The sequence below is a fragment of the Stomoxys calcitrans genome, chromosome 3, assembly GCF_963082655.1.
Source record: "Stomoxys calcitrans chromosome 3, idStoCalc2.1, whole genome shotgun sequence".
NCBI classification, from domain to species: domain Eukaryota; kingdom Metazoa; phylum Arthropoda; class Insecta; order Diptera; family Muscidae; genus Stomoxys; species Stomoxys calcitrans.
The window spans coordinates 196,253,489-196,280,684 of NC_081554.1; the positions used below are offsets into that span (position 1 = coordinate 196,253,489).

Below are 27,196 nucleotides of genomic sequence, written 5' to 3' on the forward strand. Positions count from 1 at the left end.
ATTTGCATGCTGTTGCAGCAACTATAAATTTAAAAAAGAGAAACATCAACAACAACTACAATCACAAAAACTACCACAACGGCATTGGCAACAGGAACGGTAACGGTAACCGTAACAGGAATGGCGAAAAAATACCATTAAAATAAAACCTATAAAAAGCCAAATGAAATGAACACCCGACCAGCCTACAAATGTTGCTAACTTGCGTTGCTTCAGTATGAGTGAGACAATGAATTTCTTTGGTGTCTCCCTGTGTGTGTGTGTGTTAAAAAAATTAATGTTGCAACAATTGGCAACAACTGTTGTTATACAATTTATGCTGCCAAGTCAACAGAGTAAAATATTGCATATTTAACTGTTTGTCAGTCCACACCACCAATAACAACAATAACAGCACCTAAAGCCCTGGCACAACAAACATCAAATCAGCCAGGGTTGTTGTTATTAAGTGCGAAACTTGGGAATTGCTTTGAAGGCCAAAAATCAGTTAATCATAAAATTAAATTTTTTTTCAATTTTGAGGAAATAAGTGAAGTCTACCAAAGTTTGATAAAATCGATGATTAAATCGATTGAACTGAGATGTCGAGGAGCATAACACAACTTGCTTAACCAAATTCAATACCCAATACCCTAAATTGAGTGATCGGCCTATATGACAGTTATATAGAAATATAGGCGGATCTTAACCATACTAAGTACGAATGTCGAAGGGTCTAATGCAACTCATTGCGCCCAACTTCAGCGAAATCTGGTAATAAATTCAACCTTTAGGGGCTTTATCCAAAGATATTGAACAGGGATATCAAGGAGCCCAACACATCTCGCTTTACCAAATTTTGGCGAAATCGTACAATAAATGCGACTTTTATGGGCCAAAAACCTTAAATCGGTCTATTTGGCAGCTATACCCAAATTTCAACCGATTTGCGACAAATTAAACAATACCGTCGAAGAGCCTAACGTTATTCACTGTCCGAAATCGTATAATAATTTCGGCTTTTTTGAGCTATAGATCCAAAATGTCAGCTCGGTCTATACGGCAGCAATATATCTAAATATAGTCCGATCTGAACCATATTCGGCTCCGATGTCAGGAGGCTTAAAAAACTCACTTTTTCAAATTTCAATCAAATCGGATAATAATTACGACTTTTATGGGCTTCAGACCCTTTATCGGCAGATCGGTATATATGGCAGCTATATCTAATTATAGTCCGACCTGAACCACATTTAGGTTGGATGTCGGGAGGCCTACAACTCACTGTTAAAATTTCAGCGAAATCGGATAATAAATGCACCTTTCATAGGCTTCAGACCCTAAACCGGCAGATCGGTCTATATGGCAGCTACATCCAAATAAAGTCCGATCTGAGCCATATTTGGGTCATATTTCGGTAGGCTTAAAATAAGTCACTGTTTCAAATTTTGGGCGAAATCGGGTAATAATGCAAGCCATGGCAGATCGGTTTGTATATCAGCTATATCCAAATATGGTCGAATCTAAAACATATCGGCACAGTCTTGGATTGACGGAACCCTAGTATTGACATCTGGAAGATCATGTTACACTGATGGATCAAAGCTAGAGGACAAAGTGGGAGTTAACACTGAGAACCCAGGGACTGAGATCTATTTTAGACTGCCTGACCATAATACCGTCCTGCAGGCGGAGATCCGGGCGATCACGGAATGCGTGAAGTGGTGTGATGCTTACGCGAGGACGTCGAGTGTGAACATCTTTACCGACAGTAAAATTGCCATAAGGGCAATAAAAACCAGGATGGTAAGGTCGCGAACAGTCTTGCAGTGTAAGAAGGAGATTAACGCTTTCTCTGAGGATGGGAAAATCCGCATCGTTTGGGTGCCGGGCCATAACGGAGTAAGTGGAAATGATAAGGCAGACGATTTGGCGGTGAAGGCCAGAGGACTGCCGTCAATAAACTTGGTTAACCCGAAGCATATCGGGTCGACGCAGTCCGAGTTAAGGGAGTGGGCTACGAATGCGCATGCATCATTGTGGAACAGCGAAACGGTCGGTAGGACGCCGAAAATCCTATGGGGGATCCGGATCGTGAGAAGACGAGGCTATTACTGAAAGGAAGTAAGAAGGAGGTCAGTATAGCTATTGGTATCATTACGGGACACATGGGACTACGAGCTCACTTATGTACAATCGGTGCGGCAAGTGATAGCATGTGTAGGGAGCATTTCCTACGTCATTGCCCGGCTTTCGCGTCCAACAGATACCGGTGCTTAGGTGGAGACACAATAGTGGTATTGAAAACAATTAAGGATTTTGTAAGAAGCTCGGAATTCCTAACTTAAAAATTTCTTTTTAGAGGTTAGGTGCATGTCCATAGTGGCATGGGGCGGATAAATATCTGCACCCTCTTTTCAACCTAACCTAACCTAAAACATATTTGCGCCGGATATTGGAAGCCTAAAAAAACTCACTGTTTCAAATTTCAGCGAAATCGGATAAAAAACGCAGCTTTTGTGGGCTTCAGACCATAAACCGGCAGATCGGTCTATATGGCAGCTATATCCTATATGGTCCGATTTGGCACGGACAGACGGACAGTCCGTCCGTGTGTTGTAAAAACACCATGGCCTTCGAAAATTGAGATATTGTGCTGAAATTTGGCACAGATACATGTTTTTATTGTACGCAGGTTAAGTTTTTGAACGGCAAACGAACATCTCGTGAAATCGTCTTAGAATTTTACGACGATGCGAAATATATATTCTTTGTAGGGTCGGAAATGGATATTTCGATGTGTTGCAAACGGAATGACTAAATGAATATACCCCCTACGATATGGTGGTGGAAATAAAAATTAAATTTTTTCTACCCACCCCCATAGGATGGGGGTATACTAATCTAGTCATTCCGTTGGTAACACCTCGAAATATTGGTCTAGAACCCAATAAAATATATATATATTCTTGATCGTATCGACATCCTGATTCGGCCATGTCATTCCGTCTGTCGAAATCATGTCCATGTCCTTCCGTCTGTCGAACGTATAAAGTTAGCCGCTTGAAATTTTGCATAGAGACTTAATATTGATGTAGGTCGTTGTGTATTGCAAATGTGGCATATCGGTTCAGATTTCTATATACAATAGCTCCCATATAAATCGATCTCCTTCTTGAGCCACTGAAATTTTGCACACAGTGTTCTGTTATGACTTCCAATAACTGTGCTAAGTACCATTCAAATCGGTCAAGGTCCTGATATAGCTCCCATATAAACCGATCTCCCGATTTGATTTCTTGAGACACTGGAAGCATGAATTTTCATCCGATTTGGCTGAAACTTTGCATGTAGTGCTCCGTTGTGACTTTTAGCAACTGTGCCAAGTCCGGTCTAAATCGGTCTATAACGTGCTACAGCTCCCATATAAACACATGTCCCGATTTGACTTCTTGAGCCTCTGGAAGCCGCCATTTTTGTCTGATTTGGCTGAAATTTTGCACATAGTCTTCTGTTATAACTTTCAACAATTGTGTTAAGTACGGTCCGAATCGGTCTATAACAAAATATTGCTTCCATATTTGAGCAGAATCCATGGTGGTGGTTTCCCAAGATTCGGGCCGCCCGAACTTAGGACACTTTTACTTTTTATATCATACACCACTACTGTGGTGCACTTTGTTCATTTGTTTCTAACACCCAGAAGGAAGAGATATACCCCTATTGGTAAGTAAGCCGATCGACTCAGAATCACTTTCTTATTCGATTTAGCTATGTCCGTCTGTCTATATGTCTGTCCGTCCGGTTGTCTGTCTGTCCGTCTGTCTTTCCAATTTTCGTCTGATCGTCTTAAAATTTGACACATTCATGTTTTTCGGCCTAGAGACGAAGCCTATTGAAATTGGAAAAAGTCGGTTCAGATTTGGATATAGCTCCCATATATATGTTCGTCTGATTTAAACTAATACTGCAATAACGTAGTCATTTGTTAATTAGTTCTGTCAAAATTTGGCAGGAAGGGTTTTCTTACGACTCTTAATGTCATAGAAATCAGATTTAGATATAGCTGCCATATATATCGACCGATTTTCTCTTCTAAAGCCACTGCAAACGCATTTATTGACCAATCTTCCCAACATTTTGTATAACGCTTTCCTCGATAACTACTACAATAGCTGTAGAGTTTGGTCGAAATCGGTTCAGATTAAGATATATCTCCCATATGTATATTCGTCTGATTTTGAAAATATTGCAATAAAGGGAGGATTTTCTGTTGACTCTCGACATTATAGCGGGTTTCATAGAAATTGGTTGAGATTTAGATATATATCTCATACATATATATTTCGCCCGATTTTTCCCTTCTAAAGCCTCTGCGAGCGCATTTATTGACCAATCTTCCCAAAATTTTGTACAACGCTTTCCTCGACGACTTCCAAAAGTCGTAAGTCGGTTCAGATTTAGATATAGCTCCCATCCGATTATGAGAATTATTGCTATAAAGTGCTCATTTGTTAATCGATTCTCTCCAAATTTGGCAGGAAGGGTTCTCTTTTGATTCTTGACATTACTGTTAAATGTCATAGTAATCGGTTTAGATTTAGCTATAGCCGCCACTGCAAGCGCATTTATTGACCAATCTTGCCAAAACTTTGTACAACGCTTTCCTCGACAACTATTATATTATCTGAGAACTTTGTTCCAAATCGGTTCAAATTTTGATATAGCTCCCATATGTTAATCATTTTTAACATATTTGCTTTGCTCGAAATTTGATACGGGTTGTTTAATATGCAAATTTTGCCCATGAACATTCCACTAAGGAACAGGGGCCCATAATAGCCCATCTGAAATTGGTTCATCAAAATTGGTTCAGAATTAGATATAGCTCCCACCTATAGTGTAGGTGAGGGTATTATAATGTCGGTACCGCCCGAATTTTGCCTTTCCTTACTGGTTTAAAAATGAAAATATTAAATAAAATTAATGAATTGAAATGAAAAGAGGAATAATCCGGTGATACGTTTTTTATAGGAACTGTATCAGGTTAGAACCGTTTCCAACTGTATTTTAAGTAGATTTTGGAGGTCATATCAGAAGTCATTGTGTAAAATTTCAAGCTAATATTTTAAGAATTGCGCCCTCTAGAGGCTCAAAAAGTCATATCGGGAATTTGGATTTTATGAGAGCTATACCAGGTTGTGAACCGATAGCTGGTAGAGGGGGATAGGAGAAATCCGGGTTACACCGCTTTTTTTTAATAGATTTTTCTTGCTGCAGAAGTTTTGTGCTAATGGCAACACTGTATAGGATACACCACCATCCCTTGGTTGATTTTTATGATTTAAATCCCATATAGCACCACTGACTATTGAGACAGATACCGGCAATTAAATTTACGCACCCATTGGGCCACAGCTGCATGAAACATTTTCGCACGCACATACACACACACACACACACACCCTCAATCAGCCCTCACAAGCACAAGTGCATTCAATCACCTAGCTTGAATCGCTCAATGCATCATCATAGTTCGCTAGACTGCTGGATGAGCCAACGAATGAAAGAGCTCTTCTTTGTAGTTGCCATAGTCTATTAATAACATTTAATTGGTTTTCTACGATTTACTGCACTGCTCCCAACGATATCGGTGCAACATCAAGCAAGCCGAAGGTAGGCTTTGTTCTCCCATACCAACCTCTCATTCATAGAGCTGCCCTCTACTCTTTTGATATTTTTTTCACCTTCTATCTGAATTGAGCAGGTTATTGGCTGTTGTTGTTGTTTTATTGTTAAATGTTGTTGTTACTGTGAATGCAAGTAAAACAATGGTTTGTTATGCGCCGTTATGCTCTTTCATAATTATTATTTTTTGTTGTTATTTTAATTGCGGGAGTAAAATAAACGCATGCTGCATGGCAGCGAGCACAGTGTTACGTTAAAGGGAAAAATAATGACATTGTTGTGATTGGAGAGAAACAAATTTATATGAAAAGTATTAGCCAACCAAATAATGTTTTTTTTTTTTTTTTTTGATATCTGATATTGACATCTTCTTGTTATTCTGAGAAAATAAACAAAATAAGACTGGAGTGTAGAGCAAAGCAGGAGTGCAGATCTCTGGATATTGCCTTTGGCCCTGTACAAATTTCTTTTTTCACGTTGAAAACTCACGAATTTTCAATGTTATTTTTCAAGAAATAAACATTTGGAGCATAAGGTCATGCCGAATTCATTCAGTGAAAATTTTTCTCATGATTTATTAAGATTTTGAAGTGTAGTACCCACCTTAAAGGGGCAATGGTTTGTTACATGGACTCACAGTACTGTGGTATTTCCAATATGTAAATGAGAATATAAGGTACTTGGCTTTATAAAGTTTACATAGTTCAATTATATGCTAATTTATTGGAAAAATAACATTTTCCTTTGATTACTGTTATGATGATGGAAACTCATTTGGCGGTTATTAATTATATTGGGTTATTCAAGTAAATGCCACAATATGTTAACGTCAAAAGCATCTAGTTCAAGGTTAAATTTACATGTAATATTTTAATGAAACTTGATTTGAAACCTTTGGGAATATGAGAAGGTAAGGGTGAATAAATTAAAATGTTCACACAATATTCATGGTTGTAGGTAAAAACATTCAAAAAATTCTCTCAAATGTCATTTTTGTAGTAAATCAGCAATATATGGTACAACTTTTAGATTTTTTTTTTCACAATGTAAATTTTATTGAAGTTTTGTTTTGATGGAAATTTTGGAATTAGACTGTCTTATGTTATTACGGAGATTTTTTTTTGCAAATAGAGAAAATCATACCTTTAGGTTAGGAAAGGTTGGAGGGCACGAGAGTAGCAACCTCGGTTTCTAACCACTTCACTTGAAGACCTTAGGTTCATTGTGTTCACCCTAGAAGAAAGTGGAATATGGAGAAAAAATAGATAAACTTACACCACAAAACGATACAAGACAGCAAATAAGAACAAAAAAACACGAAAACTAATTTTTTTGATCATAATCACTGTCGCACAGTGGAAAAAATCGAAAAAAATTAGTAAAAACCAGTAAGAAAGGGCAAAATCTGACGAATATGTATATGGGAGCTACATCTAAATTTGAACCGATTTTGACCAAACTTTATATATATTGTGGTAGTAGTCGAGGAAAGCGTAAATGCACTTGCACTGGCTCAGGAGTGAAAATCAGGCGATATACATATATGGCAGCTATATCTAAATCTGAACCGTTTTCTATGAAATTCACCAGTAATAACGAGAGTCAAGAGAAAATTTTTCTTACCAAATTTCAAGAGAATCGATTAACAAATAACCATTTTATTGCATAATACTGCAAATCGGATGCATGGAAAATCTGAACCAATTTTTTCCAGTTTCCTGTTAATAGGCTTCGTCTCTAGGCCGAAAAACATGCCTGTACCAAATTTGTAGACGATCGGATGAAAACTGCGACCTGTAATTTGTACATGAACAGACGGGCAGACAGACAGACAGAAAGGGGTTCTGCGTCGATCGGTATACTTATCAATGGGTCTATATTTCTTCCTTTTGTGTGCTACAAACAAATGCACTAAATTATAAAACCCTGTACCACAATAGTGGTGTCTGTCCGTCCGTTCGTCTGTCGGTCTATCTGTCTGTTCATCTGTCCGTCCGTCTATATGTTGAAATCACGATACAGTCTTTAAAAATAGATATATTGAGGCAGGTTAAGTTCGAAGATGGGCTTCAACGGACTATATTTTGATATAGCTCCTATATAGACCGATCCGCCGATTTAAGGTCTTAGGTTTATAAAATCCACATTTATAATTTTGCTGAAATTTGGGACAGTTAGTTGTGTTAGGCCACTTGACATCTTCCTTCATTGTGCTTCGGATGTATGATCCAGTGAGTCAATACAGGTCTCTATAGAACTCAAAAATGACAAGAATGTTAAGAGCCGATAAAGAAACCAGACTCGGAAAGAGGTATTCACCCATTATCCTTAGTATTTTTCTCACAATTGTGGGGCAGTGACACAACAGCTGCTCGACCGTCTCCAACTCCTCCTCGTCATCGTACGTTCTGCGCGACGTCAAAGACCTGACGTTGCAATGACCTGTCAGGACTCCTATAAACAGTTCTAAGTCATGATTTCTCAACCCTTAGGATTAACGACGTCCTTTTCCCCGAAATACTCAACCACAGGGCCGATATTACCCGATTATCACCCGATTTTCATTCCTAAAGCCATTTCAAGCACATTTATTAACCAATCTTCCCAAAACTATGTACAACGCCTTACTCGATGACAAACACAATATCTGAGAAGTTTGGTTGAAATCGGTTCGGATTTAGATATAGCTCCTATATATATGTTCGTCCAATTTGTAGTAATAACGCAATAAAATTGTCATTTGCTACCCGATTCTCTCGAAATTTGGCAGGAAGGAAGGATTTGGAATGATTTTCTTATGACTCTCGATCTTACTGGTGAATTTCATAGAAATCGGTCTAGATTAAGATTTTCACTTTTATGGTCACCCCAACCATATTTATTGACGAATTTTGTACAGCACAAAATTTTGTACAGCACTTTCCCCGATGAACATGTTCACATATAACATTTCAACAATTAAGTATTTTGGCCATTTTATTTTCATTTTTTTATTCCTTCCCATGCCTGTAAATAGTTTCCTTCAACACTGTGATTCTTGCAAAATGAGCAATCAAGTAAAATGCCAAATATTTTTGACATTATTCTCAGTCTTCTGCATAACAACGCATTTGTTTTGCTACGTGCGACCCAATATTGAGCTGATGTTTGCTCCTTTGAGAAAATTCATCTGCCAACAGTTATGCTGTCGTCTTCATCGTTATCGCTGTGGCGTAATGCGAATATTTAAATGTTACAGCACGCAAACAATACATCAAACCTATTAAGGCAATGGCATTAATTAAATGTTTAACGTTATATTTTGACACATAAAAGGTTTGCATGTTATCAATGCATACATTAAGCAAAAGGCAAATACAAGCATAAGCAGCAAAAGCACACGTTGCCGTTATGAGGTTGTGGTTGTGTATGACAGTATTTCTTAAAGTGGGTGGTTGGGCCAATGAGTATTTCGGAATATTCGCTAGTGGGCGCCAGAGACCCAGAGGAATTGTGAGTGGAATTTGCATATGAAATCGCAATACAACACACCCGCACATGGTTAATCAAACCGGGGGACCCTCTCTTTCTCCTCTTCTCACTATCTCGGCCAAGAGTATGCAGCCAGTCACCACTTGCCATTGTACCATATATGAAATTATTAACATATTTTAAATTGAAATATTAAACAACCCAAACAAGGTACACACACACACACACACACATTTACATTTTGGCTCATTCACACCCCATATCCCTGCGTCGTCGTACACATGTGACTTCAAATTAAGGGAAATATGCAAAAGCTTGGAATTGGTTTCAATGGTTATTGTTATTGTGGTTATTGCTATGGGTGCTTCTGTTATAGTTGCTGTCGTTATTTCTTACCCATTTAAATATGAAACACCATGGCCCCCAGGAGATTCTTTTTCATGCAGTGGCACCTTCAGCATCAAAAATGTCGTCGAATTGCGGCCATGGCAACCTCTCATATCCTAAGATGGGGGAATTCCCCCCATCCTATTTGTAATTCCTGTTCCCCTCTCTTTTCGCCCATTCACCTGCAGCTTATTGCCACACAGCACAGTAGTCACTAACATCAGCTTCTGAAAAAATCAATTAAATTCTACACTTTAAGCTGCCGCAGGAGGATTTTCATGAATGAATTTTATGCGCCAATGAATATAAAACAAATAAAAACGGTGACACACAAGCCAAATGTGAGTAGCGCAAATAAAAAAAAAAATAACCACTCCAAACACCAAAAAAAAAACGTTAAAACAAATTTTCGCCAAAACAGAAAAAAAAAACAAGAAAATCATTGTGAAAGCATAAGGAAATATATATGGGGGAGTGAACATTTTCCATTTCTTTACCCACATAGTGGCACACGAGATTCCCCTTCTGCTACATTCGTCCACATCTGCATTAAAGCAAAGAAAGCCAGACTCGCATAAAATGCATGACGACGAAAATATTTTTTTATCTTACCCCACCAACGAAATAGAGATGGCATACAATATGGGATAGTTGCCAGGCTGTGGGGATATCTGTAGAAGCGAAAGCTTGTAGCAACATTTGGGAAACAAGTTGTTCAACTGTTGGACTATCCTTGTAATTGATATTTTTTGAATGTTTATACCCTCCACCATAGGGGTATACTAACATCGTCATTCCGTTTGCAATACAACGAAATATTCGCCTACAAATTTTACAAATTTACAAATTCTCACATATTCCTGAGTGCAGTCCGATTCAAGTTTAAGATCAATGATAAGGGACCTCCTATGAAGCTGAACGCCTGGGTTCGAATCCTGGTGAGACCATTAGAAAAAAAATTTCAGCGGTGGTTTTCCCATCCTAATGCTGCCAACATTTGTGAGGTGCTATGCTATGTAAAACTTCTCCCCAAAAAGGTGTCGCACTGTAGTACGCCGTTCGGACTCGGGTTATAAAAAAAATTTCCCTTTCATTGATAAACTCAACTTGAATCGGAAAGCATCCATAGATGTGCGAGAAGTTTGCCCCTGCTCGGCTACTGGGCACATTTTTACTCTACTCCCAAATGCCTTTCTTTGGAGTCCTATATTACCGTATTGGTAAATATTTCCGGTTTAAGGGGAATTTCGGGGTTAGTCACTTGGCCATTAAAGTAAATATAAGATTCGCTCAACTCTCAAAAACATTTGATATATACATTTATATAATAGGGTGGTATTTTGGGGTGCGGTAGCTCCAAACACATGGCTCTATACTGTCATGATTGGTCTATGTACCATTTGGCGGGTTTTGGGCGGCCCCCGGCACCCGACCCCAACAATCGAAACCATGTTTTGTTTTTAATGACTTTGAGAGTGCAAAAAAATTTCGAACGAATCACATTAAATCGGTCCATAACCTGATATAGCTGCTATATTAACCGATCTTGGGTCTTGACTTCTTGAGCCACTAGAGGGCGTGATTCTCATACGATTTGGCTGAACTTGAGCATGAAGTGCTCTGTTATCACTTCTAATAACTATATTAAGTATGGTTCAAATCGGTTCATAACCTGATATAGCTGCCATAATAATCGATCTTGGGTCTTGACTTCTTCAGCCACTAGAGAGCGCATTTCTTATCCGATTTGGCCGAAATTCGGCATGAAGTATTTCGTTATGACTTCCAACAACTGCGATAAATATATATCAAATCGGTACATAATCTGATATAGCTGCCATATAAACCGATCTGCGATCTTGACTTCTTAAGCCTCTAGAGGGCGCAATTCTTAACCGAATGAACAGAAATGTAACCCAATGATTTCTACTATGGTCTTCAACATTCTTAACGAAGACCTTCTTCACATTCTTCACGAAGACCACCGATTCTCTTATGGTACGAATCGGACTATAACTTGTTACCTTTTTTAGTTTTTGTTTTTAATTTTTATAAACACTATTAGTGGAAGTCTCTTCATCCATCCATACTCATTTTATGATTCGATTGCAGCACATTCTATTATCCATTTTCCTTTCTTTAAAAATACATTTTGGATCGTCCGTTCCGTTGAAATCACATCTATTGAAATCTCGCTTGAACAGATATTTTTGCTTTATGCTGTGGACTATATCTGACAATATTTTTATATGGTCCTCATTTAGTTCGATCCTCCGATTTTAGGCCTTGAGCTCGCGAATTTACTATTCAATTTAGCTGAAATTTTGAACAGTGGGTTGAACCAGGCCCCTTTACTTTTTATCCGAGTATTGTCCAGATGAAATCATATTTGGATATACAAATGCAAATTTGCCCACAAGCATTTCATTAAGGAACAGTGGCAAACTTCTCAGATATAGTAAGTGCTGTCCGATTCAAGTTTTAAACTCAACTCAACTTTTTATAGGCGAGTCCGAACGGGGTACCTCAGTGCGACACCTCTTTGTTGAGAAGTATTTACATGGCTGCCATGCCAATTGTAAGATACCCCACAAATGTCGCCAGTATTAGAAAGGTAGAATCACCGCCGAAATATTTTTCTGATGTTCTAGCCAGGATTCAAACCCAGGCGTTCTGCACCATATGCGGACATGCTAAACTCTGCTCTACTTTGGTCTATTTGCATATAGATGCCCTATATACCGATCTCCCGATTTCAGATCTTGGGCCCTTTAAAGACGCATTTATTGCCCTAGTTCACTAAATCAGTGAGTTGCATTACATCCTTTGACATACATCCTCTGAGTTTGGTGCTAATTTTAAATTATAAGGAATTTCCTCCTCTTTAGCTGGCATCTCTTTTGCGTTTGTTTGTTTAATTTGGGAATTTATTTGTATGCAAACGTACATGGGTATGTGTGCGCTTTTGTATGCATGTGCACATGGATGTGTGAGTGTTGTTTGAATATCCTAAGAATTTAATTTGGATTCAAAAGTTTACGTTTTCGTTTTTTTGTCGGTTTTTTTTTTGATTGTGGACTTTTTGTGCACTTTTTTATATGCAAATACAGCAGAATTTTCTTTATTGTGCTGCTGCCGTTTTCCCTATGTCGTTTGTTCATTTAGCAATTTTCGCAAGCATTTGTTGCAGCTGCAAGTGCATGAAACCGTCATCCTTACCAGGCCCAAAGGCAAAGACAAGGCAAGGCAAGGATGAAAAAACAAATCCTGGGTGTTTTGAGGGGAGAGGAGGAAAAACAAGACAACAATAAAATATGGCGGCGACATGTTGCAATAAAAGCATTTAATAGACTCGGGATATGCAAAAGTGATAATAAAATATATTGAGTACTGCATGCCAGCAGGAGTAGAAAAGCACTCTCTCTCTCGCACTCCCTGTATGCATAAGCAAGCAAGTCTGCCTTACGCCATATAGTTTGGCAAAGACAGTATTTCAAAGAGACGAATTTGTAAATTCTTTGCCTTTTTTTTGCCCTCATGTGTGCCGACAAGCAATTGTTATGGGGTGTTAGAAAAAGAGGCGGGGGTGTCAGCAGAAAATTAATGGCGGAAAATCGCATTTGAAATGTAATTTCCCCAAGAATTCTTTTGTTTTTTGCTTAAAAAGTTTAGCAGATGTTCGTTTTATTCCTTCGTTAATGCTGCCGCTTGTCATGTGTGAGTGTGTAAGTGAGCAGAGTATGGGTGTTAATAAATCAAAAAATGCACAAATCTTCAAATTCAAGCTTTCTCAAATGGCTTTGAGTTTAAGAAAGAAAGAAAGATTTTTTCATGGCCTTATAATTCATGGTGGGAAGTTTGAGTCTTAACAAACTAAACGATCACATATGCGTTTGAGGACTAAGGTACCAGAAAGGTATTAGGAAAATGGCGTAACACTAAGGAGAAGGAAAAGAAGAAGAAGAATATATAAACAAAAGTGTGAGTAAATTGTAACCTGGTCCTTTCACTCTCACAAGATTATAATTTTGGTTAATTTGAAGGCAATTAAGATTACACAAAAATTTCAAATTTTGCCCATGAATATTCCACTAAGAAACAGGGGCAAACTTCTCACATATCAATGAGTGCAGTCCGATTTAAGTTTTAAGCTCAAGATAAGGAGAGAAATTTTACATGACATAGTACCCACCACCGAAGTATGGGGGTATATTCTTTTTGTCATTCCGTTTGCAACACATCGAAATATCCATTTCCGACCCTATAAAGTATTTATATGTATTCTTGATCGTCGTAAAAATCTAAGACCATCTAGCCATGTCCGTCCGTCTGTCTGTTGATATCACGCTTCAGTCTGTAAAACAAGAGATATTGAGCTGAAACTTAGCAGAGACTCTTGTTTTGTCAATAGGAAGGTGAAATTAGAAGATGAACTATATCGGACTATATCTTGATATAGCCCCCGTATGGACCGATCCATCGATTTTAGGTGTTAGGCTCATAAAAGACACTATAAGGTTTTGGGCTCGTAAAAGGCGCATTTATTGTCCGCTGTCGCCGAAATTCGGGACCGTGAGTTGTGTAAGGCCACTCGACATTCTTTTTCAATTTGGACCAGATCGGTTAAGATTTGGATATAGCTGCCATATAGCCCGATCTCTCGATTTAAGGGTTTGGGTCCATGAAAGGCGTTTTTGTTATCCGATTTTGTAGAAATTTGGGACAGTGTGTTGTGTTAGGCCCCTTGACATATATCTGCAATTTGGCCCAGATCGGTCCAGATTTGGATATAGCTGCCATATAGACCGATCTCTCGATTTAAGGTTTTGGGCCCAATAAAAGCGCATTTATTGTCCGATGTCGCCGAAATTTGGGACAGTGAGGTGTCTAAGGGGCCTAACCCTTGCCATATTTCTGTGATTTGGCCCAAATCGGTTAAGATTTGGATATAGCTGCGATAAAGACCCATCTCTCGATTTAAAGTCTTGGCCCCATTAAAGGCACATTTATAACCGATTTCGCTCAAATTTGTCACAGTGACTTATGTTACGCTTCTCGACATATGTGTCGTAAATGATTCAGATCGTATCGTCGAATTTTGTCCAAATCGGACCATATTTCGTTAAACTTGCTATGAGGGCATAAATTGTGCATTTTGCACCGGACTATGACGAAAGGGGGTTTACATATATACCCGAGGTGGTGGGTATCAAAAGTTCTGCCCGGCCGAACTCAATGCCTTTCTACTTGTTTAATATCTCAAGGGGGCGGACCCTCCCCCTTATCCCAAAAGTACCAGCCAAAAATCGATCGGGTCATATTGCCCCTCAAATGGAAGGTATTCGGGAGTAGAATACAAATTTGATATCAAATTTTGGGTCCGAGTACTTAGGGGGCTGCCCCCATCCCAAAACTCCTTGAAATAGGCATATTGAACGATAATGATAATATGGGACTCGAATGAAAGGTATTCCGGAGTAGATTATGAATATGGTCAGAAAGTAGGAATAGGCTATATAATTAGTTGATATTGAAAGGGGGCGGACCTTTCCCGATTATCACAAAAACACCACCCAAAATCAAGGTTGACCGATCAAGACAAGACATATGGACTACAAATGAAAGGTATTGAAGAGTAGAATACGAATTTGGTATTAGAAGTTGGTTGACCAATCGGGACAATATGGGTATCAAATATAAGGTATTGAAGTGTAGAATATGAATTTGGTATTAAAAGTTGGGTGTCCAAGGAACCCAGGGGCCACTCCAACCACAAAATTTCCCCAAAAATATGTTTGTTTGGGGAAATTTTGTGGTTGGAGTGGCCCCTGGGTTCACACCCAACTTTTAATACCAAATTCATATTCTTATCAATATGGGTCGTACTTATCAATATGGGACTCAAATGTATTCGGGAGAAGATTACGAATATAACATAAATAATGATGTCTAAGTACTTGCGGGTCGCCCCACCACCAAAAAGCCCCAAATGAGAATTTTACTCAATCATAGTTACATAAGACTCAAATGAAAGCTATTTGGGAGCTGGTTACGAATATGACGTTAAATCTAGGTGGCGGTTTACCTCCAAAAAAACGCCTCCAATAGATTATTTGAACAATAAAAACAATGGGGGATCAAATGATAGATATTTTTGAGTAGAATGCTTCATTTAGATGGAGTGTGGCGCAAAACCCTCATAAAGACACCCCCCACTAAACGGTTGTATACACCAGTTATGGCAATGTTGGGTTAAATTGAAGGTATAAGGTTGTGGACTGCGAATCTGATATCTTAATTCTAGTCATATATCTAGCGGACCACCTCACAGGACCACAGGACACTGTGTGTGGACACAAATAAATTTAGGCCGCCATACCCCAAAAATTCGTCTAAGACCCAATAAAGTATATGCATTCTTGATCGTCTCGACGTTCGCAGCCGTGTCCGTCCGTCCTTCCGTCTGTCGAAATCACGATAGTGGTCGAACACGAAAAGCTAGCAGCTTGAAATTTTGCACATATACTTAATATTGATGTAGGTCGTTGACGATTGCAAAAGGGCCATATTGGTTCAGATTTAGATATAGCTCCCACATAAACCAATCCCCCGACTTGACTTTTTGAGCCCTTACATGCCGCAATGTTTGTCCGATTTGGCTGTTATTTTGCAAGTAGTGTTTTGTTATGACTTCCAACGGCTGTGCCAAGTACGGTCCAAATCGGTCAATAACCTGATATAGCCTCTATATAATCCGATCTCCCGACTTCACTTCTTGAGCCTTTATAAGCCGCAATTTTTGTCCTATTTGGCTGAAATTGAGCATGCAGTGTTCTGTTATGACTTCCAATAACTGTGTCAAGTATGATCGAAATGGGTCTTTAACATGATATAGCTCCCATATAAACCGATCTCCCAATTTGACTTCTTGAGTCTTTACAAGCCGCAATTTTTGTCCGATTTGGCTGAAATTTTGCATGCGGTGTTCTGTTATGACTTCTAACAACTGTGCCAAATACGGTCCAAATCAGTCCATAACCTAATATAGCTCCCATGCAAACCGGTCTCTCGATCATCCTTGTTCGGTTCGTAGAAGCTTTAATATTGCTGGTTTGACAGATTTGATATGTAGAATAAAACAAGCAAGATTGTGTTAAGTTCGGCCGTGCCGAATCTTATATACCCTCCATCTTAATCGCTTCGTCGATTTTTTTTGCGCATAATCGGGAGATCGGTTTATATGGCAGCTGTATTAGGTTTAACATCGGTCGTACCATATCGAACACGTATGTTGAAGGTTATGGGAGAAGCCGTTGTACAAAATTTCAGCAAAATCGGATAAGAATTGCGCCCTCTAGGGGCTTAAGAAGTCAAGATCCCAGATCGGTTTATATGGCAGCTATTTCAAGTTATGTACCGATTTGAACTATATTTATTGCAGCTGTTGGTAGGCTTGACAAAATACTTCATGGTAAATTTCAGCCAAATCGGATAATAATTACGACTCTAGAGGCTCAAGAAGTCAAAACCCAGGATCGGTTTATATGGCAGCTATATCAAAACATGGACTGATATGGCCTATTTACAATCCCAACTGACCTACACTGATAAGAAGTATATTTGAAGAACTTCGAAAGTTTAATAGACGGACGGACGGACAGACGTTCGGACATGGCTAGACATGGGGTCTTAGACGAATATTTCGAGGTGTTACAAACGGAACGATGAAATTGGTATACCCCCCATCCTATGGTCGAATGTATAATTAGGCCTTGGAACTAAATTTATTTTGTATACATTTTTAGCAGAATCCATGGTGGTGGGTTCCCAAGATTTGGCCCGGCCGAACTTAGCACGCTTTTCCTTTTTACTCGGGTTGCTTTATTTTATTTTATTTAATTTTAATTTATTTTATTTAATTTTAATTTATTTTTTTTATTTTATTTTATTTTATTTTTTTATTTTTTTTTAGTTTATTTTATTTTATTTTATTTTATTTTATTTTATTTTATTTTATTTTATTTTATTTTATTTTATTTTATTTTATTTTATTTTATTTTATTTTATTTTATTTTATTTTATTTTATTTTATTTTATTTTATTTTATTTTATTTTATTTTATTTTATTTTATTTTATTTTATTTTATTTTATTTTATTTTATTTTATTTTATTTTATTTTATTTTATTTTATTTTATTTTATTTTATTTTATTTTATTTTATTTTATTTTATTATTTTATTTTATATTATTTTTTATTTTTATTTTTTTTATATTATTTATTTCCATCATGTCCTTGTATCTTCTAGGAATTACTTCATTTCGCAAATTACTTCGGAGAAAATCATCATCGTTCTGTGCCAGTTTCAAGTCTTTTAGAACATTTTATGTTTTTGGATTTTCTGTGCATGGCATTTGGTTAAGCGCTTTATTTATTTTTTCTTCTATTACTTTTGTTTGTTCTTTTATTCTGTGAAAAATAAATTTTTGGTTTACCTTAAATTTAAGCTTTGTTTTCGTTGTTTTCTTTATTTCATTTTAGTGCGTGATCATTGCCATCGTCAACGCAGCGAAGGTGTGGACGTTAAAGCACGACGTAAACTTCTCATTGCTAGCGGTCTTTGTTTATTTTTCATGATATGCGAAATTGTGGGTAAGTACCGAAACAGGCAACTGGCAGCAGGCGGTTGAAATGACAAACCTACAGAAACCATGCCTCCTCCCCCCATCTCCTTCAAAGGAGATGGGCTGGGAAATTTACTTTTTTTTTTTTTTTTTTTTCAAAAAGCCTTCATTCGTTTTTCAATAGCAAGGTTGGAGTAGAAAATTAAATAAGGGCTGACTGGTCAGCAGCCTTCAATTCGTATGAGGCGTACACCATCCTCAAACACACACACACACGCATACATTCACATATACTTACAAAAATAATAATTTATTACCATTTAAATAAGTAGAAAATTAACCAAAGATTCTTGTAATTTTTGTGTTTTGCTCTTTCGTTTACGGCGGTGATGTGCGACCGGATGTTATAAGGAGGCCAAGGTTTTTTTGTGTGTTTTCCATAACAGGTCATAAAGTAATTTTAGCAATCTTAAGCATGTAATCTTCGACTTTTCTTAGGTTTTTTTTATAAAAAGTTGGATGCTTACATTTCCAACTGTTGTAATTCTCAAATGACAACATTGTAATTTGAGCAGCATAAAGAAAGTAGCAGCACGACTGACAGGCAAACAGATAGGAAGGATACATAGACGGACAGACAGAAAAGTGGAGACGGAATGAGATTTAGCTTAACTTTGGAGGCCACCGCAGCACAAAGGTTAGCAAGTTCGCCTAAGTCGCTGAATTAGAATCCTGGCGAAAATATCAGAAGAAAATTTTCAGCGGTGGTTATCCCGTCCTAATGCTGGCGTCATTTACTACTATGCCATGTAAAAACTTCCCCCCAATGAGGGTGTCACACTACGGCACGCCATTAGAACTTGGCTACAAAAAGGAGGTTCCCTATCATTGAGTATAAACGTGAACCTCACCGCACTCATTGGTTTGTGATGATTTTGCCCCAGTTCCCTAATGCAGTTGCATTTTGACCTTTATCTGCAAAGAATTGAAAACTTTCCCAGAAACATTGCATTAAGGAACTGAGGGAAACACTGCTATCATACCTATGGGTAGTTCTTTTATAGCCTAATCCGAGCTGCACTTATTTTTATCCAAAATGTTTACAAATTTTTGCCTATGAACATTCCACTAAGGAACAGGGGAAAAGTTCTCATATATCAATGCAGTCTAATTCAAGTTTAAGCTCAATGATAAGGGGCCTCTAGTGCGACACCTCTTTGGAGAGAAGTTTTACATGGCATAGTACCTCACATATGTTGCCAGCACTAGGAGGGGAAAACCACCGCTGAAATTTTTTTTTGATGGTCTCGCCAGGATTCGAACAGGCCACGCTGAACGCCTCAGCGTCAAAGGCGGACATGCTAACCTTTACGCTACGGTGGCCTCCTTATATTTATAGGTATCAGTTTTTTTTCGAATGGATTCGAATCCAGGTTCGACTATATCGGTCTATATCTTGGTATAGCCCCCATATAGACCGATCCGCTGATTTAAGGTCTTTGGCCTATAAAAGTCGCATTTATTATCAGATTTTGCTGAAATTTGGGACAGTGAGTTGTGATAGGCCCTTCGACAAATTCCATCAATTTGGCCCAGATCGGTCCAAATTTGGATATAGTTGCCATATAGACTGATCCGCCGATTAAGGGTCTTAGGCCCGTAAAAGCCACATTTATCATCCAATTTTGCTGAAATTTGGGACAGTGAGTTGTGCTAGGCCCTTCGACTTCCTTCTTCAATTTGGCCTAGATCGGTCCAGATAAGAATATAGCTGCCATATTGACCGATCTCTCGATTTAAGTCTTTGGCCCCATAAAAGGCGCATTTATTGTCCGATGTCGTCGAAATTTGGGAGAGTGAGTTGTGTTATGTCCTTCGACATCCTTCGTCAATTTGGCCCAGATCGGGCCAGATTTGGATATAGCTGCCATATAGACTGATCCGCCGATTTAAGGTCTTAGGCCACTAAAAGCCACATTTATCTTTCAATTTTGCTGAAATTTGGGACAGTGAGTTGTGTTAGGACTTTCGACTTTCTTCTTCAATTTGGTCCAGATCGATCCAGATTTGAATATAGCTGCCATATAGACCGATCTCTCTATTTAAAGTTTTGGGCCCATTTTTTTGTCTGATTTGTCCAAAGTTTGGGACAGTTAGTTAAGTTAAGCTCCTCGACATACTTCAGCAATATGGCACAGATCGGTTCAGATTTGGATATAGCTGCCATATAGACCGATCTCTCGATTTAAGGTTTTGGGCCCATAAAAGGCGCATTTATTGTCCGATTTCACTGAAATTTGACACAGTGACTTATGTAAGGCTTTTCGACATCCGTGTCGTAAGTGGATCAGATCGCTCTATATTTGGATATGGCTACCAATAAGACCAACATTTTGTTATACAGAATTGAACAATGAATTGTACTTATTATTATTTGGTCCAAATTGGAACATATTTCGATATAACTGCTATGGGACATAGGGTATGTAATTTTCACCGGATTTTGACGATAGGTTGTTAACATATATACCCGAGGTGGTGGGTATCCATAGTTCGGCACGGCCGAACTCAAGGCCTTTTTATTTGTTTTTGGAATGTTCTTCACAGGATTCGAACTCAGGCTTGGAGTGCCTCGGTAAGTTTTTTTTTTGGAAACTTCTTCCTTATTTCTTTTTAATCATTGCATCCAGTTCTAAGTAAATTTAATTTGCCCTTTACTTACATTTTAAATAAAATGCAAATTTCCCTTATCCACCCACCTCTTAGGAGAAAGAAAAATTACTTCTCCATGCCATAGGAATTTTTGAAATAAAAGCCACAAAACCATCATCACCACCGCAATAAAGGGAACTAAGGAAAAATGAAACAAAAAAAGTCTTTGTTTGTCATCGAATATTTGGGTCCATTTAAAAGTTGTGTCATGGCAAGGCATTCATGTATGAATTCAAATATCAGTTCCAAGTTGCAGCCATGACAATGCGACAAATTCATCAATGGCCAAGCAAAGAGATAGACAGACAGACAGACAGAGAGAGGCATACATAGCTACCGTCAACATACGATATTCATTTTGATTTCAGTCGAAGGTTTTCTGTTTTTGTTTTTTTTTTTTTTTGGTAGGGTCCTTTTATTGCAGAAATGTTTGTGATATGTCCTTGTTGTTTTTTCTTTTGTGAAATATGTCAGTCATTCGTTTGGTACTTCGGTACTTCAGTTATAGTAAAACTGTATTATTCCTAGTATAGCAGAGAGTGATTCTGTGCAAAGCTACCGAAAAATTCAATCGAACTGTCAGACAGTTACATTCAGCTTCCCACCCTCTTGGTAAAACCAGAAACAGCTACCATATCCCTTTGGGTCCCCTCCCCACCCCTAGCTTGCATGACAATGTGAAAAGGTTATTTGTGTACATTTTATTGGCCTTATAGACAAACCGAACAACTCCGCCTTTTCAATGTTGTGGCTGTGTGTGTGTGTGTGTGCTTTTTTTTGCTTGATTTTTTTTTTCGATTGCCCTTTAGCGATTGAACTTCATGGAGAGTCTTGGACAGCATGAGGATACTACTCCCCTACTGTTGGCTTTAATAAGGGGCATGCAGGCAATGGTCATAGAGGGAAACACTTGAAAAATGAGAGAAAACACCATCACCAACACTACCTCACTTTTGTTATATTTTTACAGGTGGCATTTGGTCAAATAGTTTGGCAATTGCAACAGATGCTGCTCACTTGTTAACCGATTTTGCCAGTTTTATGATATCTTTGTTTGCCATATGGATTGCGGGACGACCTTCAACACAACGGTAAGTTTTTTTCTGTTTTTGTCTTCCAATTGTAGTAGTGATCCCATTACCATGAAAATTCTGTAAAATAAGAAAACTAAACGAAAACAAAATGTACATTTTCCTAACAATGTTTTTTTGCTAAAGAGGTCATAGAGTAACACAGGGGATTAGAAAACCAGAAATAAGAGAAGAAAAAAATCTGAAATGTCTTCTTTTTAAATTTCTATGAAAATTTTAAAGCTTCTGAGAATTTTTAGGTTAGGTTGAGTGGTTTGCCCACCAAAGGTGAGTTCATTCGGAGGCCAGTTCGGCCCTTTGTGGTACCCTAGAAAAAAGGGAAGAGAAAGAAGATGTGATACCTCGGACTAGAGGTTATACACGAATAAAAAAAAGAAGGAGGAATAGAGAAACCGAGCGGGTGGTGAACAACGCCCATCCCTGCGAAAGCACGGTTGTATCTACGCCAGAGCTTATGACACACCCCGTTGGAACCATCCTGTTCCGTCAACTAATCTCAGGAGACCCACCAGAGGTACGTTCGCAAAATCACCCAGTTCGCAGAAGAAACGGCTCCCAGAATGGAGGGCCTATGACCCTGCAGAACCGGATATGAACACAGCAAGTGCTCTATAGTCTCAATCTGCAGAAGTTAATATGCGGTATTCCCTTACGCGCCGCCATGCGACCTATGGCACAGTGCCCGGTTATGACCCCTGTAAAGGTACTCATTAGAGGCCACCGTAGCGCAGTGATTAGCATGTCCGCCTATGACGCTAAACGCCTGGGTTCAAATCCTGTCGAGACCATCAGAAAGAAAAATTTTCAGCGGTGGGTTTTCCCTCCTAATGCTGGCAACATTTGTTAGGTACTATGCCATGTAAAACTTCTCTCCAAAGAGGTGTTGCACTGCTGCCCGCCGTTCGGACGCGGTTATAAAAGGGAGGCCCCTTATCATTGAGCTTAAACTTGAATGGACTGCACTCATTGATATGCGAGAAGTTTGCCCCTGTTCCTTAGTGGAATGTTCATTGGCAAAATTTGCAATTTTGGTTATCCCCTCCTAACGCTGCCGACATTTGTGAGGTACTTTGCCATGTAAAAAGGTGGTGTCGCTCTGCGGCACGCCGTTCGGACTCGACTATAATAAGGAGGTCCCTTATCATTGAGCTTAAAATTGAATCGGACAGCACTCATTGATTTGCGAGAAGTTAGCCCCAGTTCCTTAATGGAATGTTCATGGACAAATTTGCATTTGTAAGGTACTCATTGACCTTTTATTGAACGCCAGCAACTCCCTCGTCCTTCTCCGGTCGAGGACAGAGAATTGCAGTCCTGCAACCATCCACCGACTCCCATCTTTCCACCGACGCCGTCCTAGCCAACCCCTCTTCTGTGGCTGGTCCGCCCGGGGCAGATGTACCTCTCCTGGCGAACTCGTCCACCCTCTTATTTCCTGGAATCACCTCATATCCAAGAAACCATGTCAGCGTCACATCGTGAACCCGGAGCCTATCCAGGGACTCCAAACAATCCGCCACGCATGGCGACCTCACTATCCACGACCCCAAGGCCTTGAGCACCGCCACTGTATAGGTTAGGTTAGGTTTAAGTGGCAGTGTACCATCAGACTCACTTAGACGTTTTCGTCCATTGTGATACCACAGGAACGGAAGAAGGAAGATGCCCTCTAGTTCCTAAAGTTGAACCATCCAGATCGCTTTAGAAAGCGCAAAAACTCGCAAATGTTCACATCTCCTAAATCAGAAAGGATCTCAAAGAAATGAGAACCTAAAGTGGAACTCCTTTTAACTGCTAGTGTAGGAGACACAGACAGAAGATGTTCTATAGTCTCTTCTTCTTCGATGTCCTCACAGCTTCTGCAAAGTCGTTGCTGGCAACCTTCAGTCTCTCAGCATGTTTTCCGATTAGACAGTGACCTGTCATGACAGTCACAATGACTGAGACGTCTGTTCTAGCCAATGACAGCAAAGCAGTAGATCTCTTTAAGTCTAGATTAGGCCACATAGTTTTGGAATGCTCACAGCCTCCTTTTTGTGACCATCTATCATTCGTTGTTCTTGGGGCTTGGTCCTAAAAACCTAGCTTACATGTCGCTGGAGACATACCCACAGATTCGAGTATCCTTGGAATGTGTAGGATAGTACCTAGTCTCCCAAGCTCGTCCGCTTTACAGTTCCCTGGGATATCTTTGTGGTCCGGCGCCCAGAACAAGTGAAATTTGAACTGTTCCGCCATGTCGTTGAGAGTTCTGCGACAGTCGAGGGCGGTTTTGGTGTTCAGAAATACGTTCTCCAGAGATTTAATGGCTGCCTGGCTGTCTGAGAAGAAATTTATGGCTGTCGTCGTGATGTCATTATATCTTAGCCATTCCACCACTTCCTTAATTGCAAGGATCTCCCCTTCCTCCGCTTCGGTCGTGTAACCTTTTCGATATGAGCAGTTCTAGATCTTTACCCCAAAGTCTTAGGATCATTCGCAGTGATAGTCTTAGAATCATTCACACCAAGCCTCTCAATAAACCTGAGAGCGATGCGTCTTCTATTATTCCAACCTCTTAAAGAGCGTTTTGGCCATACTGTGTAAATAAATCCTAAGTTTTGAAGGCGCTAAATCCCATACCAGAATTTCTCTTTCGGTATTGTAATGGCACAGACCTCTGCCTTAAAAACCGTACATTCGTCAGGCAGTCTCAGAGACATACCCATATTGAGTGCGTCAGAAAAAGACCCCCTATCTATTCCCTGACTCCATATTGGAGCCCAGTCGGCACTGATGCCAAGTAGTTGGAGATCTTCCTCAGTCTGCCATCTGCATCAAGAATTTCTCTAAATTTTTTTAAGTTTTTTTATACCCACCACCATAGGATGGGGGTATACTAATCTAGTCATTCCGTTTGTAGCACCTCGAAATGTTCGTCAAGGACCGTTTCGACATCCCGAGTCGATTTAGCCATGCCCTTCCGTCTGACCGTCCGACCGTCCGTCCGACCGTCCGTCCGACCGTCCATCCGACCGTCCGTTCGTCCATCTGTCGAAATCACGATAGTGGTCGTAAGCAACAGCTTGCCGCTTGAAATTTTGCACAGATATTTAGAAATGGGCCATATCGCTAGATTTGGATATAACTCCCATATAAACCGATCTCCCGATTTGATTTCTAGACCCAATGGAAGCCTTAATTTTCATCCGATTTGTCTGAAACTTTGCATGTTGTGTTCCAATAACACTTTCAACAACTATGCCAAGTACGGTCCGATTCGGTCTATAAGCTGATATACATCCCATATACCCCGATCTCCCAATTTGACTTCTTGAGACCTTATATACTGCAATTTTTTTCCGATTTGGCTGACATATTGCATGTAGTGTTCCGGTAAGACTTCCAACAACTGTGCCAAGTACGTTCCGAATCGGTCTTTAACCTGATATAGCTCCCATATAATCCGATCTCCCGATTTCACTCCCTGAACCCTTACAAGCCGCAATTTTTGTCCGAGTTGGCTGAAATTTTGCATGTGCTGTTCCGTTATGACTTCCAACAACTGTGTCAAGTACTGTCCAAATCGGTCTATTTTACTTCTTGAGCCAGGGCGCGATTCTTATAGGATTAGGCTGAAATTTTGCATGACGTGTTTTGCTTTGACTTTCAGCAATTGTGCTATGTATAGTTCAAAACGGTCCATAACCATAACCAGCCATATAAGCTGTTCTGAGATCTGGACTTCTTAATCCTCTAGAGGGCGCAATTACAACGGTTTCTCCCAATATACGTGTCAAACATGGTCTGAGTCCGCCGATAGCCAGCTGCAGCTCCCATATAAACCGATCTCTTGATTTTATTCCTTGAGCCCTTAAAGGGGGCATTTCTTATCGAATTGACTTCTACCAACATTTAATTTAATTATAGTCCGAATCGGACCATAACTTGATATAGCTCCAATAGCATAGCAATTATTTTCCTTTGTCCTTTGTTTGCCTAAAAAGGGATACTGGGCACTCGACAAATGCAATCCATGGTGGAGGGTATATAAGATTCGGCCCTACCGAACTTAGCACGTTTTTACTTGTTAATAATTGTTTTTCACCTTTTTACTATTCTTCGAAGTTTTTCCATTTTTCTCAAAATTTTGCGACAAATTAAAAAATTTTTTAAGGACTTTTTTCAAATGTCTACGAATTTTTAAATTTTTGCTTAGTTATTTTTCCAAAACTCACTGCACCCCCTATTATTGTCATAGAGAAATGTTTAAAATTACAAAACTTTTCGATTGATTTGTGCGAAAGGCTATTTTGTGCTTGAATGGAAGTTTCGGTTTCCTGCTCAGACTCACACAAGGCTAAAGGGATGGCAAAAAGGACTCACCTTGTATGGTGGGTGGAGAGAGGGACTGCTTGGTTACTTCGTTTCCGGTCATTTAATTTAATGTTAAAATTTGTTCAACTCACATGCTCACCCAAAGGCAAACAGACACACACAGCCTTACTTGTATTTTGTTCGTTTTTAGTTTTATTAACGCTTTAGACATAAAATTTATATGCCATTTAATGGGCAAGTCAAAAGTATAACAAACGACACTACACACAAAAAACACATACCCTATTAAACATATGTGAACAGGAATTCGATCTGAAACGTGAAATAGAATTTCGAAATCGAATGGGGAAAACACACACACCAACATATATACACTCACCCATCTATACTCCCTCACATTCAAACAGAAAATTCATTTTTATTTTCTAGTATTAATAGCCGCTCTTAGCTGGGTGACAAATTTCATTCTATTATTTCTTTCACATCCTTGTGAATGTTGGTGGCTTGGTCGTTGTTGGCTCTCCGGTGGTAGGCGGAGAGGTATAGGGAGTATTTACGAATTGGATCCTCTGACAAACGAGTGTAATTTGTGCCTCCTGGCAGTTATGTGTTAGGGTGTATGTGTGTGTGTGTGTGTGTGTGTGTGTGTGTGTGCAGGTTCATGTTGTTAGTTGGTTGTGTAATTTGGCATAGAAAGGAAACGGAAGTTCCGTGGTGGCTGCACGTGAACGCTTGTGCTAACAAGAGGGGTAGCTCGTTGAATGATTGAATGAATGTGTAAAGAAGTTTATTATGAATTGTTTCAAATATCATGGCATTTATGCACATTTCAAATGCATTGCCTAGTTTTGGGAGCACAAACAAAATTGTTGCTCGAAATATTGCATATTTTAAGGATTATTTATAGAAAATGGACTAAGCAAAATGC

General features: G+C 39.1%; 1 protein-coding gene across 2 annotated transcripts in view; it reads left to right on the top strand.

The window, feature by feature from the left end:
- The window catches only part of LOC106092867 (proton-coupled zinc antiporter SLC30A2), a 181,932-nt gene that overhangs the window by 78,909 nt on the left and 75,827 nt on the right, over window positions 1-27,196 (top strand). For both annotated transcript variants that reach the window (XM_059364799.1, XM_059364798.1), the window contains exons 3-4: window positions 18,066-18,176; window positions 21,831-21,951. In XM_059364799.1, the coding sequence (XP_059220782.1) occupies window positions 18,066-18,176; window positions 21,831-21,951 (232 nt within the window). The remainder of the gene's footprint in view (window positions 1-18,065; window positions 18,177-21,830; window positions 21,952-27,196) is intronic.